This window comes from Hyperolius riggenbachi, chromosome 6 (assembly GCF_040937935.1).
Source record: "Hyperolius riggenbachi isolate aHypRig1 chromosome 6, aHypRig1.pri, whole genome shotgun sequence".
Taxonomy (NCBI): Eukaryota; Metazoa; Chordata; class Amphibia; order Anura; family Hyperoliidae; genus Hyperolius; species Hyperolius riggenbachi.
In genome coordinates this window covers 21,801,705-21,822,303 of record NC_090651.1, presented here as the reverse complement: position 1 = coordinate 21,822,303, position 20,599 = coordinate 21,801,705, and the positions used below count along the sequence as shown (strand labels likewise).

General features: G+C 44.7%; 1 protein-coding gene across 2 annotated transcripts in view; it reads left to right on the top strand.

The window, feature by feature from the left end:
• Nucleotides 1-19,296, top strand: part of SLC1A7 (solute carrier family 1 member 7) — a 134,813-nt gene extending 115,517 nt beyond the window's left edge. Inside the window, exons 8-11 of one of the 2 annotated variants that reach the window (XM_068238984.1) lie at nucleotides 1,150-1,344; nucleotides 8,465-8,599; nucleotides 11,714-11,819; nucleotides 17,599-19,296. In XM_068238984.1, coding sequence (XP_068095085.1) covers nucleotides 1,150-1,344; nucleotides 8,465-8,599; nucleotides 11,714-11,819; nucleotides 17,599-17,817 — 655 coding nt within the window. In that variant the 3' untranslated portion in view covers nucleotides 17,818-19,296. The remainder of the gene's footprint in view (nucleotides 1-1,149; nucleotides 1,345-8,464; nucleotides 8,600-11,713; nucleotides 11,820-17,598) is intronic. The other variant, XM_068238985.1, reaches the window with a different exon arrangement.
• Nucleotides 19,297-20,599: the final 1,303 nt, after the last annotated feature.

Below are 20,599 nucleotides of genomic sequence, written 5' to 3'. Positions count from 1 at the left end.
TAAACTCTCTGAGAGGCACAGGAAGTGAAGTTAAAGTCTCTGAGAGGAACAGGAAGTGAAAGTAAACTCTCTGAGAGGCACAGGAAGTGAAGTTAAAGTCTCTGAGAGGTACAGGAAGTGAAAGTAAACTCTCTGAGAGGCACAGGAAGTGAAGTTAAAGTCTCTGAGAGGTACAGGAAGTGAAAGTAAACTCTCTGAGAGGCACAGGAAGTGAAGTTAAAGTCTCTGAGGGGTACATGAAGTGAAAGTAAACTCTCTGAGAGGCACAGGAAGTGAAGTTAAAGTCTCTGAGAGGAACAGGAAATGAAGGTTAACTCTCTGAGAGGAACAGAAAGTGAAGGTAAATGCTCTGAGAGGCACAGGCAGTGAAGGTACATTTTCTGAGAGGAACAGGAAGTGAAGGTAAATTCTCAAAGAGAAACAGGAAAAGAAGGTAAGCTTTCTGAGAGGAACAGGAATTGAAGGTAAACTCTCTGAGAGGCACAGGAAGCAGAGGCGTAGCTATGGGTGGGCAAGGGGGGACACATGTCCCTGGGCGAAGCACTGTAAGGGGGCGCAGAGCATGGCCACTGCACCCCCAAGTAAGTGAGAGGCAGCTCGCTGGCTGCCCAAAGTCCCCCTGCTTCTCTCCCTCCCTCAACAGAGGCGTGCAGAAGTGTTAACAGCAGCAGAACAAGGGGGCACATCTGGCTAACTATAGGGGGTACATCTGGCTATCTAAATGTGGGGAAGGGAGGCACATCTGGCTGTCTAAAGGTGGGCACATTTGGCTATCTAAACGGGGGGGAAGAGGTGCATATATGGCTATCTAAACAGCATTTTTACATTTGGCTCCACCTATGACCACTCCCACATTCTGATGCATGGCCATGCCCAATTTGTCCAGGAGGGGGGCTCAAAAACTGTCTTTGTCCCCGGGCGCTGAAAAGCCTAGCTACACCTCTGACAGGAAGCGAAGTTAAAGTCGCTGAGAGGAACAGGAAGTGAAGTTAAACTCGCTGAGAGGAACAGGAAATTAAGGTACTCTCAGAGAGGAACATGACATCAGCTCTCTGTGTCGCTGCTCTGAAGCCCCATGTCTGAAGTCCATGTGATTGCCTAAACAAAGTGTACATTGGTAATTAATGCCACTCTCTTTTTCCTAACCAGTTCTGCCACTCTGCCAATAACATTCAAGTGTCTGCTTGAGAACAACCACATAGACAGACGGATTGCCAGATTCGTGCTGCCTGTGGGGGCTACTATCAACATGGATGGCACGGCCCTTTATGAAGCAGTGGCTGCCATCTTTATTGCACAAGTCAACAACTATGAACTGGATTTTGGCCAACTAATCACCATCAGGTAAGTGAGCATTATATTCTATTATTATTATTTAGATGATTATTACCAGCACATGACCAATAGAGAGCTTATACTGTAGTTGAGGGAGAGGGCCGCTCTGGCCCAAGGGCCCTGATGCAGTCGCAAACTCTGCAACCCCTATTGCTACGCCACTGGGGCGGAGAATGTGTGTCCTGTCTTATTGTAAAGTAATGGAGGATGTGTATCCTTTCTTATTGTAAAATATTGGAAAGGGCAGGGGAATGTGTGTCCTGTCTTATTGTAAAGTAATGGAGGATGTGTGTCCTGTCTTATTGTAAAGTATTGGAAAGGGCGGGGGATGTCTGTCCTGTCTTATTGTAAAGTAATGGAGGATGTGTGTCCTGTCTTATTGTAAAGTATTGGAAAGGGCGGGGGATGTGTGTCCTGTCTTATTGTAAAGTAATGGAGGATGTGTGTCCTTTCTTATTGTAAAGTAATGGAAAGGGCAGGGGATGTGTGTCCTGTCTTATTGTAAAGTAATGGAAAGGGCGGGGAATGTGTGTCCTGTCTTATTGTAAAGTAATGGAAAGGGTGGGGAATGTGTGTCCTGTCTTATTGTAAAGTAATGGAAAGGGTGGGGAATGTGTGTCTTGTCTTATTGTAACGTAATGGAAAGGGCCGGGAAATGTGTGTCCTGTCTTATTGTAAAGTAATGGAAAGGGTGGGGAATGTGTGTCCTGTCTTATTGTAAAGTAATTGAAAGGGTGGGGAATGTGTGTCCTGTCTTATTGTAAAGTAATGGAAAGGGTGGGGAATGTGTGTCCTGTCTTATTGTAAAGTAATGGAAAGGGTGGGGAATGTGTGTCCTGTCTTATTGTAAAATAATGGAAAGGGCCGGGAAATGTGTGTCCTGTCTTATTGTAAAGTAATGGAAAGGGCGGGGGATGTGTGTCCTGTCTTATTGTAAAGTAATGGAAAGGGCTGGGGATGTGTGTCCTGTCCTATTGTAAAGTAATGGAAAGGGCGGGGAATGTGTGTCTTGTCTTATTGTAACGTAATGGAAAGGGCCGGGAAATGTGTGTCCTGTCTTATTGTAAAGTAATGGAAAGGGCGGGGAATGTGTGTCCTGTCTTATTGTAAAGTAATGGAAAGGGCGGGGAATGTGTGTCCTGTCTTATTGTAAAGTAATGGAAAGGGCGGGGAATGTGTGTCCTGTCTTATTGTAAAGTAATGGAAAGGGCGGGGGATGTGTGTCCTGTCTTACTGTAAAGTGATGGAAAGGGCGGGGGATGTGTGTCCTGTCTTATTGTAATGGAAAGGGCGGGGAATGTGTGTCCTGTCTTATTGTAAAGTAATGGAAAGAGTGGGGGATGTGTGTCATGTCTTATTGTGGAGTAATGTAAGGCAGCAGGGAGTCATCTAATGCCCAGCACTGGGTGTCAAATGCCCAAATGCCCTAGGAATGGCACTGAAACACCTTCCCATTCCCAGGAGCAGTCCTTGTCCCAGCTGTGTTTTCAGTTTAGCTAGTGACACAGTAAACATCCCTTACCCCAGCCAGGAATTTATATGTCCTGATCTCCATCTATCCACCTCTGTGCATTTCTCAGGCTGGATAACGCCTGTCTTGTGAGAAGCATGGAGGATGCCATTACTGACCTTCTACTGAAAATGCTGCTTCCCTGGTTGTAATGCTGATCCTCTGCCTTTAATGCATTCTGAATCTGTTGCCTGGAAGAAGTGTGCAGATCAGAAAGGTCAAGAGTGCTGGGACACGCAAATACTAGCCAGTATAGTTTACCCCCCATTACAATGCAGTCCAGATCTCTTGCAGTGGGAAGCACAATGGCAGCTAATCAGGGTATAAGTGGCAGAGCATGGCTTGAGTACCGTGCCCCCAATCATCTGGAGCCCAAGACACCAGCCATGCCTGACTTACCCCAAATAAATCTCTGGATGTCAAAACGTCTGCATCCCCATTTCTGTATCTCTGTTTCCAGACAGTAAAGACAACTCCAGTCAAGCAAAAGTGCGATTGGAACCCGACGCCAGTAAAATGCCACCACGTTACTTTAGCAATACAATACAGACCGCAAGAATGCCATTACTCCTGCAGAGCTCAGCCCACGTATCAGAGCAGGAAATTACTACCTTTTGGCTGCCCCTTCTTCTCTCTGGTCATAGAGACAAAGTGCACACTATCTCTTTCCTGCCACAAACGTTCATGGCGGCGGACGCACAGGGGAGTACAATGGTGCTTTGAGCAGATAGATATCTGGCGGATCGTGCCAGATCGTGGGCTGTGTTTCATCAGAACAGCCTTCCTTTGTGCGGCTCTCGCCGTCCAGGAAAACTCCTCATACTACGAGGCGGGCCTGCCAAAGATCAGGATCTGTGTACAAATACGCCTTACAAAACCGCAGGTGTCCGACCGTGATGCGGAGAGCTTTGCATATGTGTATCAGTGCCAAGGTAACAAAGTGGCCGCCGCTGAAAGAAGAACGATGTCCAGAGGTCACAAACAGGTAAACTATATATAATCAGCGCAGAGTCCAAAAACAGAAGACAAGTCTTCAGGCTGGTTTCACAGTGGGACGTTAAAGTCCCACGTTACAGCAGCCAGTAACGCAGCCCAACTCACAGCACTGTAAGATCAATTGTGCTGTTCACAGTGCACACGTTACATAGTAACGCAGCAGGTTTAAACAAAGTGCTGCATGCTGTACGCTATACTGGGCTAAGCAGCGTTAGACTGCTTGCACATGCTCAGTAATGTTGGAGGAGGAGGTCTCCCCTCCTCCTCTGCGGCCAGCCACATGGCTAATTAATATTCACTGCACTGCAGAGACTCATGGTGAGACTGTAGTGTTGTCCGGCACATGAACAAATCGTTCATTTGATCCGGATCTTTTTTGTGAGTCGAATCATCCGGATCATCACAATGAAAGATTTGGTTCACAGTGGATGTCTGTCAGGAAGAAACAGGAACATACAGAATGTACAGTGCAGGGAAAGTCCTGTCCTGCTAGTCATTTCACCCAGTCTGCTTCCCTAGTAAAATGATTCAAATGATTCGGTTCAAAGATCCGCATCTTTTCAATGATCCGATTCAAATGATCTGAATCCTTAAACAGATCCGGACTTCCTATCACTAACCTGGAGCGGCTGCTTTGAGAGCTGCATAACGCAGCTCAATCTGACGTCCAACTTCAACACCACCATGCGTTGCGTTAGGGGCACGTTATGCGACCATAACGTCCCCTAAAACGCAACGTCTTGGTGTGTAAGTAGCCTCAATGAAGAATAAGAGCAGGCAAATCTCCACCACAAGAAATATCGGGGTCACGGCACAGCTCTGCAATCATGGATACCCAGAAAAAGGAAAGAGGCTTACCAGCTGGTGACAACCCACATTATAAGGTTGTATCAAGGCTTTGGCAGGACATCAGGAAGCAACAGTCCATCCAGGATCCACCAATTCAGCAATGATTCATCTCACGGATGGATATCAGTAAACATAATACAAAACAAACAAATGGCAACTCTAAGTGTAAACCATTTAATATAGAGTTTTCATAGTAAAAACAGCATAAAAAATATAAAAGCAAAACTTACATACGGGGCCCATGCAATGGGAACCCCGAGAAAGTTGCATGCGTGTATGGGTCAGCAGTATAGGACAGTATAAAAGTGCCGCCTGTCTTCATCCCAACCGGTTTCGCAAACTTTCTTCATCAGGGAATCCCCGGAATTACCAGCTGGTGACAATCGGTGGGTTGTCACCAGCTGGTAAGCCTCTTTCCTTTTTCTGGGTATCCATGATTGCAGATCTGTGCCGTGACCCCGATATTTCTTGTGGTTGAGATTTGCCTGCTCTTATTCTTTATTGAAGACTCGTCTTCTGTTTTTGGATTCTGCGCTGATTATATATAATTCACGTGATGCGCAGAGCGGCCAGATGAACCTCTAACACAAGTGTGTCTGCTTAAAGGGTACCTGAACTCTTGCACAGGAGAGAAGTGGAACATAGAGAAATGCACCCTGTATGTATTTAGAGAGTTTAGCCTGTGTAATCCCCCCTCATCTGTGACTATTCACAAGTTGTAATTTGATCTCTCAGCTGAGTCAGCTGGTTGCTTCGGTAGAGCAGCTAATTTTGTTAACACAGGATGTTAACCCTATGTCTGCTTCCGTAAAAGTAGGCAGTAGACACACTGCAGATTTATTGCAGGATTTGTATCAGCTGTAACAAAGAAATGTTTTACTTGAAAGGGTATTATGCTGTTGCTTATCTTTTAGAGAAGAGAGGAAATTCTGAGTTCAGGTCCGCTTTAAGGTGACCATACATGCATATATTTCTCCCCAATGTGGCAAACAGATCAATCTCTCTCTGATCATATTCAGATCAGATCGGTTCATCCCATACACTGCACAAAGAATTTAAATAGATTTCACCATTAAAGTGTTACTGTCGGGCATAAAATCAAAAATCCATTCTTTATTTTTATCTGATAAACAAGTAATAAGGATGCTAACCAGGCAACCCAAAAGTTAAAATTACTGTTACTTTTCTTGTTGATAAATGATCATCCCCCAGTTTACCTGACTCTTATTTGGTACCTACAAAATTTGGTACACAAAAAGGAAGTTGCAGGGCATGCTGGGTTGTCCTTTTTGCTGCTCTATTTTCCCTCAAGCTTAACTAATGCAGCCTGATTGGCTGAAGCCTCTTTCCCTTCTGTTTTCCCCTCCCACACCTCTGTTCCTCTCTGATTGGCCAATATTTCTCATGCTGAGACTATGCACTCTCTATAGTGGAGGGCGGGCAAATTGGGCAGAGCAGAGTAAGGGAGGAAATGACATCAGTATTGGCTTCAAAATAGCCACAGTTAATATGGAAACTGTCTAGAATAGGATTCTCTGCTTTTCCTTTATAAAATTCACAGGAATCATAATCGGGGTACAGGCAGGTGATGTGCAGTGGGGGTGAGGGGAGCCTGACAGCCGTTTCGCAGGAAGCAGTGGTGCTGTTGCGACTAGCACCACTTGCCTTCCCCGACCTTGCCCTCCTGAATAGAGTGCAGTGGGGAGGAATAGAGGCAGCACACAAACACTTATCTCTTACTGGTTCCAGACGCTGAGTGTCCCATCTGTCCGCTCTGCACGACTGCTGCTCCATACTTCCTGCTTCTCAGTTTGGGCTCTAGTGCACAATCTGAGAAGCAGGAAGTGCAGAGCGGCGGTGGTGCAGAGAAGACATATAGGTGGGACTTCCAGCGCCTGGAACCTGTAAGAGGTGAGTGTTTGTGTGCTGCCTTTTATCTTCCCCTCTAATCTTCTTTGCTCTGCCGTGCATGGAAGGAAAGCAGCAGAAAATCTGTCTTTGGTGTGGAATAGGTATACATATGGTCTTGCCAGCACGGTGAGACAGGACTGTGCAATAATAAATAGTTTTATTTAAGTATATATACACTATGGCAGAGGGGCTCATAGAAAGGAAATTTAGCTCTCTCTGCAGGTTATAAGTTCCCCGAATTGTTAGGACATATGCCAGAAGTCTCAACTGGTAAACATTCCCAATACCTTATTCGAATTCCTTGCTTTTATGCTAGAAAGGAGATTTTACGTGTTTGGAAAATCAAACATCTTACCGTCAATTAATCAGTGGAATAAGATAATCAACGCAGCTCTTCCTCTTTATCGTATGACATACACAAATCTTAACTGTCCAACGAGATTTGATAAAATATGGGCACCCTGGTATAGCAATAAAGACACAGCAAGCATAGAACCAGATTAACCACTTCAGCCCACAGTGTTGTTTACTTTATGTATCCGAGCAACTTTCACCTCCCATTCATTCGCCAATAACTTTATCACTGCTTATCACACTGAATAGATTGATATCTTGTTTTTTCCACCACCATTTAGGCTTTTCTTGGGTGATACATTTTGCTAAGAATTATTTTATTCTAAATCCATTTTAACAGGAAGATTAAGATAGAAATGGAAAACATTCATTATTTCTAAGTTTTTGGCCATCATAGTTTTAAATTAATACATGCTACCGTAATTAAAACCCATGTATTTTATTTGCCCATGTGTCCCGGTTATTACACCGTTTTAATTATGTCCCTATCGCAATTTATGACACCGATATTTTATTTGGAAATAAAGGTGCATTTTTTTCAATTTGGGTCCATCACTATTTACAAGCCCATAGTTTAAAAAATTATATTAACCAACTCTCTTGACATGCATATTTAAAAAGTTCAGACCCTTAGGTAACTATTTATGTTATGTTTTTTTTTTTTTTTAATTGTAATTCATTTATTAAAAAATGCATGTGGGTTTAGTTTTACTATTTGGCCACAAGATGGCCACAGTCAAAATGTCCTGGAAGCAAACGATCACGCTTCCAGGAACTAGAATGAGGACGGGGAACTTTTTTTTAAGCAGAAAGACCGCGGCCTCTGATAAGAGGCCGTCTGTTTTTCTCAGGGGGACTTAGATAGATGAATGGGAAGTATATTCCCATTCATTGATCCGGGGGCTAGCGGCAGGCGGCGGGAGCACGCACGGGAGCGTGCGCGATTGCGCGCCTTATTCAGCTGCAGCAGCACAGTCTATCTGGACGAACATATTCGTCCAGATAGGTTTAAGTGGTTAAGGTGTATGTCAGTATGAACTGCCATATATTTTTATGTGTTGTCACTTTGTGAATGAATAGATAATTCTTGGTCTTTAGGGACCCTGAGGGGGACGTTCCAGAGCTTCTTCCTTCTCCTTTTTCTTCTCTTCCCTTTCCTCTCCTCCCTGCGCTATTATGGTACGATTTAATTTATTGAAGCCACAGTATTATATTACCTTATGGGTGCTTTTTCATATTTATATGGTAATATGTCGACATTGTTGTCTTATGTGATTGGTAATGACTATATGCTACATCACCACTGTAAACTTTTGCTATGCTATAACGATTACGCAGGGTCTCTTTCCTTTGTCTTTCACATTGTCATGTTTTTCAAAAAATTAAATCAATAAAAATTGATTTGTTAAAAAAAAAAAAAAGAAATTTAATTTCAGTTAAGTTGTTTTTTAGCTTTCTCGTGAAGGACAATGCTACAATTAAAATTAATTTTACATACCTGTCTCCCAGTATCACAGCTACAGCAGCCAGTATAGGGGCAGCAGGAATACCCCAAGCCGGACTGGTAACCATGGTGATTGTGTTGACCTCTGTTGGCCTACCCACCGATGACATCACCCTCATCATTGCCGTTGACTGGGCCTTGTAAGTATTTCGTTTTGCACTATTACCTGGAAAAATCTCTACCCACCAAAATATCTGCTCTGTATCTTGCTATACATGAGAATCTTTAAAGTAGATCCAACGAAGCTGGCACCACCTTTCAGTAGGTTATAAGCTCTTTATTGAAAAAGTCATCAAAATGACAAATGTCAGCGATAAAAATGGCTATAGCGGCCAACAGCCCGCTGTTTCAAGCTTAATAGCTCTTCCTCAAAGCCAGAAGCCATATGCAAACTATGATGAAAACTTCCTGCTTAAATAGGTATCATACAGACAATCAACCAATTAATTCAAATCGTTGCTTACCAATGGGAGCACCCAGCAGTGCTGCGGACCTGATGGGGAACTGAAGATAGTGACATCACACAGATAACGCCCCCCCATATCCCCCCCCCCCGCCCCCCGCCGGACTTCCATTTAACGCATGCGTACAAAACTGTTCGCATATTTACAAATGGACGCGTTGCGCATGCGTAAATTACCGCTCTCATGCACAGGGCCGGCCTTTGACCTAAGCAACTGGAGCAGTCGCTCAGGACGCCAGCTCTCAAGGGCGCATGCGCCCCTCGCCACCCCACTCATAGGCAAACGCAGGGGGAGATTACAGCCGCCCAGAATCCCCCCCTACCTTTCAAGAATACCCCCCTTGAAAATCCTTGGTTTGCCCCTGCCACTGTCTCTCCCTGCCTCCGCTCCATCTGTAATTAGAGCAGGACAACAGGAAAATGGTCGCCGATATCCACAAATGCGGACATCGACGGCCATTTTCTTCTAGCCCTGCTCTAAATACAGATGGAGCGTAGGCAGGGAGAAAAGAGGGGCGTCAGCACTGGAACGTTGAAATCAGGTGAGTCATTCTCTGCCCGGCCCGCTGCCACAGAAGGGGGGGGGGAGACTGACTGGGGACAATTATGCTACCTATACAGGGACGAATATACAACCTACACTGGGGGGCAACTATGCTACCTATATGGGGACAAATATACACCTACACTGGGAGGCAACTATGCTACCTATATGGGGACGAATATTCTACCTACACTGGGGGGCAACTATGCTACCTATATGGAGGCAACTATACTACCTACACTGGGAGCAACTATGCTACCTATATGGGGACGAATATAGTACCTACACTGGGAGGCAACTATGCTACCTATATGGGGACAAATATTCTACCTACACTGGGGACAACTATGCTACCTATATGGGGACGAATATAGTACCTACACTGGGAGGCTACCTATATGGGGACAAATATTCTACCTACACTGGGGACAACTATGCTACCTATATGGGGACGAATATGCTACCTATATGGAGGCAACTATACTACCTACACTGAGGTCAACTATGCTACCTATATGGGGCAACTATGCCAGCTATATGGAACTATGCTACCTATATGGGGCATCTATACTACCTACACTGGGGGCAACTATACTAGCTATTTATATGCGGGAAACGATACTGCCTACACTGGGGGCAACTATAGTACCTATACTGGGGCAACTATACTGGGGACAACTATACTACCTATACTGATGGCAATTATATTAGCTACCTATTCTGGAGCAATTATACTAGCTACCTATACTGGGGCAACTATACTACCTATACTGGGGGCAACTATACTAGCTACCTATACTGGAGCAACTATACTACCTATACTGAGGGCTACTATACTAGCTACCTTTACTGTGGAAACTGTACTACCTATGCTTGGCTACCTATACTGAGGGCACCTACACATGAGATCCTATACTGAGGACAACTATACCTGGCTACCTACCTACCTATATTGAGTCTGAGGGCATTTTTGGGGGAGGGACGCACCTCTTCTATAACGAGCGGTGCAAATTGTTGGTGCTGTATATGGGCCTGTGTGTGCACGTGCGCAAAGGGGGTGCACCAAAATCAGGTTTCGCTCAGGGTGCTGTGAAACCTAAGGCCGGCCCTGCTCATGCGGAAATAGAAATAGAAAGTATGGGTGCAGCACATGACTCCAGCCAGGAAACAAACACCGAATAAAGCTGCCGCCCAAACACATCACTCCTATCATGAGTGGCAACGCGTCCAGCAATACATAGCGATCCCAGCAGGAGGCAGTGATGCGTTTGCAATTTTTTCCTTGGTTATCACTGCCTCCTAGTAGTGGAAAACAACATGAGACTCTTTTCAATGCTCTATTTCTTAGCTGTACGATAAATACAATTCATTATCTCATAAGTTTATTTTCGCTTCAGGTTTGCTTTAAAAGGAAATAAATATGGCAGCCTCCACATACCTCTCACTTCAGTTGTCCTTTAAGTCTTCTTCATGTTAAAGGGATACTGTAGGGGGGTCGGGGGAAAATGAGTTGAACTTACCCGGGGCTTCTAATGGTCCCCCGCAGACATCCTGTGCCTGCTCAGCCACTTACCGATGCTCCGGCCCCGCCTCCGGTTCACTTCTGGAATTTCAGACTTTAAAGTCTGAAAACCACTGCGCTTGCGTTGCCGTGTCCTCACTCCCGCTGATGGCACCAGGAGCATACTGCGCAGACACAGACCATACTGGGCTTGTGCTATACACTCCTGGTAACGTCAGGGGAAGCAAGGACATGGCAATGCAGGTGCAGTGGTTTTCAGACTTTAAAGTCTAAAATTCCAGAAGTGAACCAGAGGCGGGGCTGGAGCATTGGGGAGTGGCTGCGCGGGCACAGGATGTCTGCGGGGGACCATTAGAAGCCCCGGGTAAGTTCAACTTATTTTCCCCCGACCCCCCTACAGTATTCCTTTAAGCTGTTGTTAGTCTGGTCTACTGCATAGCTTTGCCTGTAGGCCAGACTAAAAACAGGACAGAGGAACTTGGAAGCCCTGCTCTCAATCACAGCCAGAAAGAGGTGCGGTTTTAATAAAAATCTTAATATAATTTGGTAATCTGGACCTGCACTTCATTGAGTTATGTGAAATGTTAGTGAGAGGTCCACCAGGGAAATGATGGGATGAGAGGCCGTCATCTGTAACCGATGCAGGAGGAAAGGGAGATGACAAAAGATGGATGTGAGATCTCCAGATCTGGACAATAACCAACCATATTGTGTCGTTTTATCAGAGACAGATTCCGGACCATGATTAACGTTCTCGGAGATGCCTTAGCAGCTGGGATAATGGCGCATATCTGCAGGAAAGACTTCGCCAAGCAAAGTGATGAGGTAAAGGTAAACCGACTTATTCACGTTCTGGGTGGCGTCTTTATGTGTTCAGATGGTTAAAGTGGACAACGGCTGGAAATGCCAAAGTGATAAAGAGCCAGAATGACACTTACTATGACTGTTCCACTTTTTTTATTTAACCCAATGCAGTAACGGCTGACTACTTCATTAAAGGGAACCTAAACTGAAAAGGATATGGATTTTTCCTTTTAAAATAATACCAGTTGCCCGACTTTTCTGCTGATCCTGTATCTCTAATACTTTTAGCCACAGCCCCTGAACAAGCATGCAGATCAGGAAGCTCTGACTGAAGGCAGACTGGATAAGCTGCATGCTTGTATCAGGTGCGTGATTCAGCCACTACTGCAGCCAAAGAGATAAGCAGGCCTGCCAGGCAACTGGTATTGTTTAAAAGGAAACCTCCGTATCCCTCTCAGTTTAGGTTCCCTTTAAGCAGCAGGGAATCTCTGTGGCAGCTCTGGAATGCAACATACTGTGGTAGTCTGGCACTGCAGTACTGATCTCTCTTCTCAGAGATAGGCTGGTTCAGTGGCACAGGTAGAAGCAGAGTACCCCCTAGTGCAGTGTTCCCCAACCGTGTCCTCAAGGCCCACCAGCAGTGCATGTTTTGTGGGAATCCACAGAGGCAGTTAATCAGCTCTCCTGATACACTCATTACCTCACCTGTGCATGTTTGTGGTTTTCTGCAAAACATGTACTGTTGGTGGGCCTTGAGGACAGGGTTGGGGAAATCTGCCTTAGGTCATACTATGAGGCTCCTCCCACCCACAGATGAAATAGGCTGGCTCAGTGGCACAGGTAAAGGCAGGGTACTCCTCAGGCCACACTATGAGGCTCCTCCCACCCACTCTCTCCACCTCTCCTCTCTGTAATAGGCTGGCTCAGTGGCACAGGTAGAAGCAGAGTACCCCTCATGCCACACTATGAGGCTCCTCCCACCCACACATGAGATAAGCTGGCTCAGTGGCACAAGTAGAAACAAGAGCACACCTCTGGCCACACTATGAGGCTCCTCCCACCCACACATGAGATAAGCTGGCTCAGTGGCACAAGTAGAAACAAGAGCACACCTCAGGCCACGCTATGAGGCTCCTCCCACCCACCCATGAGACAGGCTGGTTCGGTGGCACTAGTAGAAGCAGAGTACCCCTCAGGCTACACTATAAGGCTCAGCCTACCCACAGATAAGATAAGCTGGCTCAGTGGCACAAGTAGAAACAAGAGCACACCTCAGGCCACACTATGAGGCTCCTCCCACCCACCCATGAGACAGGCTGGTTCGGTGGCACCAGTAGAAGCAGAGTACCCCTCAGCCTACACTATAAGGCTCAGCCTACCCACAGATAAGATAGGCTGGCGCAGTGGCACAGGTAGAAGTAGAGTACCCCTCAAGTCACACTATGAGGCTCCTCCCATCCACAGATGACTAGGATGGCTCAGTGACACAAGAAGAAAGCAGAGTACTCCTCATTTACCCCTCATAGCATGGCCTGTTTTGCAGAAAAACAGCAAACATGGAAATACTAACTGCAGAGCACTGAAAAGTTATTTTAAAGAGAAGATGAGAAATTATCTCCTAGGAGAAAACTTAGGAGCAAAAGTGAATTGGATACAGGCAGGGGCGCTGCTAGGATCCTAAGAGATCGCAGGTATTTTTGGGCACTCCAGCTGAAAAATGGGTGTGGCCATGCACCAGAATGTGGTGGTGGTCATGGGTGGAGCCAAATTTACATAGACACTAGGAGCTCTAGCATCTGATTCATTCTCAGACCCTAGGGAGAGAAGTGCGGAAGAGAAGATGTCTGCAGATTCCGGAGACCAAGCAGCCGGAGGTGAGTACTGCCACCCAGGGCCAGATTTACCATAAGGCACGGTAGGCACGTGCCTACAGGCGCCTGATGATGGAAAGGAGGCTCACTCCCATCCCCAAATGCCTCCCTCCTTTCCTATGCAGAGTCCCAGTTAGGGTGTAAATGAGAGAGGTTAATCATCCAGGTCTCCCTTCAGTCAGAGGTTCCTCTAGCTACCTAATACTTGTGGTTACCTCTGGCTACCTAATACTTGTGGTTACCTCTGGCTACCTAATACTTGTGGTTACCTCTGGCTACCTAATACTTGGGGGCACCTCTAGCTACTTAATACTGAGGTTCCTCTAGCTACCTAATACTAAGGGGCACCTCTAGCTACTTAATACTGAGGATAGCCCTGGCTACCTAATACTAAGGGGCACCTGTATATACCTATGATGGGTAAGGTAAGTAGGGGAGAAGGGACAGCTGGGCCAGCCAGCACACTTGTCTTGTGGTGCAGTTCGGCCGGTGTTTGTAGGTTCATGGAGGGCGGAGTCTAAGGTGTCAGGATATCTGTGCCTATAGGCTCCTGTGATGTAAATCCGGGCCTGCTGCCACCCTTGCTGCCTGCCTCTGTCTTGGGGACATCTGGGGCACCCCAGAATAGATCTGTGGCATGTGCTATGGATCTTTGGGGCTAGCAATGCCCCTGGATACGGGCCCTGGAGAGTTAGGGAAGCACCCACATGGCATTTCCCATAACAGATCCTGTTCCCTCTGCATTTTGTTTCTTCGCACTTCTAGTCTTCCACTATGTTCTCTCTCATATGCCTCATCCAAGCTGCAGCGCACATTATTTATCCCCTTGTATACACACATGCCTCTGTATGTTTATCCTTCACCCTCTCCCCTCCATCTGCTGCGCTGCTTTGATTCCCTCACGTCTGGGACGATTTTTTTTTCTGATCTTTCAACCTGTTGTGAGTTAGAACGGAAATCTGGAAATTCTTTGACTTTGGGCGTCTCTGACAGGAAATCAAGATATATTTCTATTAACCTTTTACGTTCCTGCAACCAATGTTACATAGTCTCGTGTGCCCCCCACCCCCCAAATGTTCCACTCAAAGGATAACTGTAGCACACAGAAATCTGTGTACTAAACTCTTAACCACCCTGGTGTTCTGATTAAATCGCCAGGGTGGCTGCGGGAGGGTTTTTTTTAAATAAAAAAAAAACTATTCCATGCAGGCAACTGAAAGTTGGCTGCATGAAAGCCCACTAGAGGGCGCTCCGGAGGCGTTCTTCCGATCGCCTCCGGCGGCCAGAAGTAACACGGAAGGCCGCAATAAGCGGCCTTCCGTGTTTCGCTTACCTCGTCGCCATGGCGACGAGCGGAGTGACGTCATGGACGTCAGCCGACGTCCTGACGTCAGCCACCTCCGATCCAGCCCTTAGCGCTGGCCGGAACTGTTTGTTCCGGCTACGCTGGGCTCGGGCGGCTGGGGGGACCCTCTTTCGCCGCTGCACGCGGCGGATCGCCGCGCTGCAGTGGCGATCAGGCAGCACACGCGGCTGGCAAAGTGCCGGCTGCGTGTGCTGCTTTTTATTTCATTAAAATCGGCCCAGCAGGGCCTGAGCGGCAGCCTCCGGCGGTGTTGGACGAGCTGAGCTCGTCCAGACCGCTCAGGTGGTTAAAGTGAATCTGAAGTGGATATAAACTTATGAGATAACAAATTTTATGTGTAATACAATTATTAATACATTAGGAATATAGAAAAGTCAAATATTTTTATTTTCAGTTTTTATAGCTTTATTCTTAAGATTGCATCAGCAGTTTAGAATCCACACTCTGCCTTTTAAGTTGAAAAATAAGCAGAAGTAATGACCCTTTGAACCTTTCTGCAGAAAAACGGTATTAGAATCCTTATCTCGCTGTTTCACAGCTTTTTTTGGCTTTTATTTACTTTTCAGGAAACTGGACTGAAGTCAACGAGCTGTTAGGCAAGCTCTTCTGCATAGATAACCAGTTTTTTTTTTAAAGGGAATCTGAAGTGAAAATAAACTTATGAGATAATGAATTGTATGTGTAGTACAGCTAAGAAATAGAACATTAGTAGTAAAGGTATGAGTCTCATATTGTTTCCAGTACAGGAAGAGTTATGAAACTTCATTTGTTATCTGTGCAAAAGAGCTTCTCTGAGCTTTCCGACGAATTTAGTCAGAGAACAGTGCTATTTTCTGGAGCACTTATACATCAAAGAAACAATGAAAGACAACTTCAGATAAGATTTTACTGCAGGTAAGTTCAAAGGGTCATTAGCTCTGCTCTGTTCCATAGTGTAAAATGCAGAGCATAGTCTGTAAACTATAAATATTAGAGAATGATGAAATATTATTAAAAAAAAAGCTATATAACTGAAAATAAAAATATAAGACTTTTCTTTGCTACTTAAATTATATTAATTATCCGTACAACACATACAATTCATTACATTATAACTTGTTTTCTCTTCAGTGTCACTTTAACACTTGCTGTACTGGAAAACAGAAAGGGACTTCAGATGATTTGTTTACGAGGGCTAGTACTGTCTATAGTACACTCCACCTGGGTCAGCAAATCAAAGTATTAAAGCACGTCCCCGCAAATAACATCAAAAAGATACATTTCTAAGACAATACATTTTAAAACTATAATTTACAAAATTCTCAAAAACGAATTTCAAAACGGTAATTTTCAAAATAACGATTCTTAAAAAGAATCATTTGGGTTGGATGGGCCCGGCGCAAACTATTTATCGGGCCCCCAAATTTCTACTTTTGGAGCCCAATATTTTGCATTAGCACCTATGGGGCGCCCAGATAGTCCATTAGCCCCTGGTGCCCAAACTTCTTATTTCCGTGTCTGGGTCCCTCCCGTCCACACATTGGACAGGCATCTGCAATGATCACAAATGATCACTGAACCTTTTGCATGACAAAAGCTGTAGTCGTGTAAGAGCTCCTCCTATGTTACACACTATATAATGATGGTTCAACCACTCCAGGAGTTAATATTTCTGCTCACCAGTGAGCTCAGCTGCTTCCAGTTGGAAAATAAATGACAATTCTCATGTTTGAAGCAACAGTCAGTGGCATTCCTCACTTAGTAAACTCACTGATTGTACAGGAAATTGCTATTAGGAATGTATTTAGTGTAAGGAAAATGCTTCCAGTTACAGTTCTGCGTATTCAAAACAAACTAACCACAAGCCGCAGTGGCTGGAACTAGACACCCTAATGAGATTTCTACAATACCTAAATCTTACTTTACACAAAGTTTGGTAAGACTGGTAAACACGAAAAAGCAGTTAAAGTAATACTGACCATTCTTTCACCAAAATAAAGAATGATCTGCAATAGAAATCATATGCCTACTATAGATAGAAGGGGTTTGGTGGTTCTTGTAGGGACCAAGAGTACCTAAATAAGAAGTAGAGAGAGACCAGGAGCCCAATGGTGCAGTATTGTGAGGTATAGGGGGACCAAAATATATATGATTATATACTCACAAAGGTGGGTTGCAGTTCCTGCAGCACCGTATAGGCCTGTAGGGAATTCACGGTCCCCACTCGGTGATCCAGGTCCTGCCGGATACTGGACTGTCGCTCTCCTGCACTCACCGTGCCCACTCTCCATGCTGCTCTATCTTGCATCATGCTGTCCCTTCATATTAACCGAATGCACTGCTAGCCTGTAGGCTAGAGATGTGTTGGTACAGAACTCGGCCCTAAACTGTTGCACGAAGGCTTGAGTCCCGATAACTGCAGGCAACAGTAATTGCATGTCTACAAGGCTTTACATTTATGTCCAAGATGGAATCCTTAGCATCTCACTTACACTATCTACTGGCCTATGGCAATAAAACTAATATATCATGCAATTACGAGGTATATATTTTAGACATTTATGTGACTTTATGCTTCTTTGTTGTTCAGGTTCCTTTGATTTGTGAGACCAAGCCTATAAATATTCAGTTGGCGTACCAGCGGAACGGTTGTGTAAAGAGCAGAAGTGCTCCCCACCTCTCCCACACAGAACATGAGTTCCATCAAGTTCAGGTGGATCCAGAGCCAGAACTGCAAGAACCTTCCGGGAAATGTACGGATAAAGATCACTGCACGATAGAGATCAGTGAGCTGGAGACCAACGTTTAAAGCAACAAAGCACGAGTGATCCCACCTCAGCACTCTCATATCAATGTTGTGGACATAGAGGTGGAATGAGGGCAATGGTTTGTGACATCATCGGATAGGGCCATCTGCCTGATAATGATGAACACTTCACACCATCTACAGAAGACAACCACGTCTTTCTCTAAAGGACAGTTTACTAAACCACAACTACTTCTTCCTCAGTGGACAGTTTTGAAAACCAGAGTTCGCCTAACAGACATTCTTAATGACCTCAGTATTATTGATGTACCTGCCAGACGCGTGTGAAGGTTTGTTTTATTTCTCACCCTTTGTGGGTAGTAGGAACCAACAAAAGATTTCCGCTCAAATAAACTTTACCTTTTCCATAAACGCGTTCGAAAGAGCAGAGTTCCTTCATCCTAAAAAGTCAACGACCAAACATTCATGGAATTTGACCAGTTAGGCTTTGCAGTTGTGAACTATGCCTGGGCAGCCTAGGTCACTGCTTTTAGCTGTAACTCCCTCGGTGCCTACAAGATTCCTATGGTATGTGTTACTGTTCTGTTGTAAAAGCTCTGTGAACTTTTTAAGTTAGTACCCATTAGTACGAAACCCATTTCATTGTTCATAGACCTTATCAAGATATCTTCTTGAGCAGGTTTGATCAGTTGCATCTCCCTTTTGAGGGACAGAAACATCAGTTCTCATAGTTTTCCAAATGTGTGGAAAGGTCCAGCAGTCTGTATCAGCCATGACAACTTGGGGTAAGGGGGTCGGCCTAAACAGATTTGGTTTCGCACCAAAGAGGCAGAAGCACATATGATAATTTTATTTTTGATCAAAAGTCCAGTTCTAGTAGAACAACAAGTGGTCGCCATAGTGGAGGTGAGAAGTGGATTAATAAAATGCCATTTTTACTTTAGTGCAACAGAGTAACCAAGCAGCTCAGGGTGACCCAAACTACGAGGAATGTATAAGGGGAAAAAAGGAACCAAAAAGCCCTCCTACTAAAAAAGCAAAGCTTGGTGTAATTGCCTTCTTAAAGAGACACTGAAGCGAAAAAAAATTATGATATTATGATTTTATGTGTAGCACAGCTAAGAAATAAAACATTAAGATCAGATACATCAGTGTAATTGTTTCCAGTACAGGAAGAGTTAAGAAACTACAGTTGTTATCTCTATGCAAAAAAGCCATTAATCTCTACGACTTTCAAAGTCGTGGAGAGGGCTGTCTTCTGACTTTTATTATCTCAACTATAAGTGAACAGTTTTCTTTTTCTCTGCCAGAGGAGAGGTCATTCGTTCACAGACTGCTCTGAAATAATCATTTTGAATGCAGAGTGTTGTGTAATCTGCAAATATTAGAGAATAATGCAATGTTAGAAAACACACTATATACCTGAAAATAAAAATGAGAATATTTTCTTTGCTGCTAATCTTCTAGTAATTATTCATAGTACACAACCAATTCATTATATTATTTTTCACTTCAGTGTCTCTTTAAAACAGAAGGAAATTTGCAATAATTCCGTTATAAGTGAACATTTGTGGTTACCCGCAATGCACTACTACTAAATATGCAAATTATCCCTTTTCGCCCTTGTTAAGCCAAGCAAGCATCCAGAACCGCTGGTGTATAGCAAGCCTATAGCTTTAAGTTTTACACAGCCATATCAAACCCACATGTAGGGTTTGATATGGCTGTGTAAAACTTAAAGCTATAGGCTTGCTATACACCAGTAGGGATGGTCGGATGGTAAATCCGCATTCCGCCATTGCCAAATACCGATTCCGCTTTTCGCTACCAATTTCCGCATTCCAATGCAGAATTTCCGCCGGAAATCGCGGAAATTCCGGCCGATTTTAACATCGATTTTCTCAAAAACTATAAGGTCTTTTTGAAAACTTTTTTTTGCATCTTGTTCAGAAGATTCTGTTTAATAAACCCTGAAAATGTGGTGTTTCTAGGACTTACGGGGGCTTTGCTATTAACCACTAAAGTTGGCGGATTTTTAGTGTAATGTAAATGCAGAAAATAGGCAGATGCAGATTCCGCGATTTCCGGCGGAAATTTCCGCCTAACGCACTTGCATTACCGATTTCCGCATTCCGATGCGGAAATGCAATTTCTGGTTCTGGATGCTTGCTTGGCTTAACAAGGGCGAAAAGGGATAATTTGCATATTTAGTAGTAGTGCATTGTGGGTAACCACAAATGTTCACTTATAACTGAATTATTGCAAATTTCCTTCTGTTTTAAGAAGGCAATTCCACCAAGCTTTGCCTACAGGCGCCTGATGATGGAAAGGCGGCTCAGTCCCCTCATCTAGTGCTTCCTTCCCTCCTTCCCTATGCAGAGTCCCGAGCAGCGTATAAATCAGAGGTTACTCACCCTGCTCTTGGCATTCCACTGCCAAATTCGCCCTTCAGTCGGGGGCACCTCTAGCTACTTAATACTGAGGGTACCTCTGGCTATCTAATGCTAAGGGACACCTGTAGCTATGACGGGCGGGGTAAGTAAGGGAGAAGTGACAGCTGGGACAGCCAGCAGACTAACCGGTTCATGGAGGGTGAAGTTTAGGGTGTCTGGACATCTCTGCCTATAGGCTCCTGTGATGTAAATCTGGGTCTGCTTTGGAGCCTCGTTTTTTGTAGAATTTCCAGGGTACAAACGGTCAATGAGATGCTAATTATGCTCAGCTGATGCAAATGTATGCAGTTAAATTTGCATTTGATCCAGCATTAGCAACTCATTACCTAATACAAGGATTGCCTTAGCGGGTATGTGATGTGGTTGTAGAA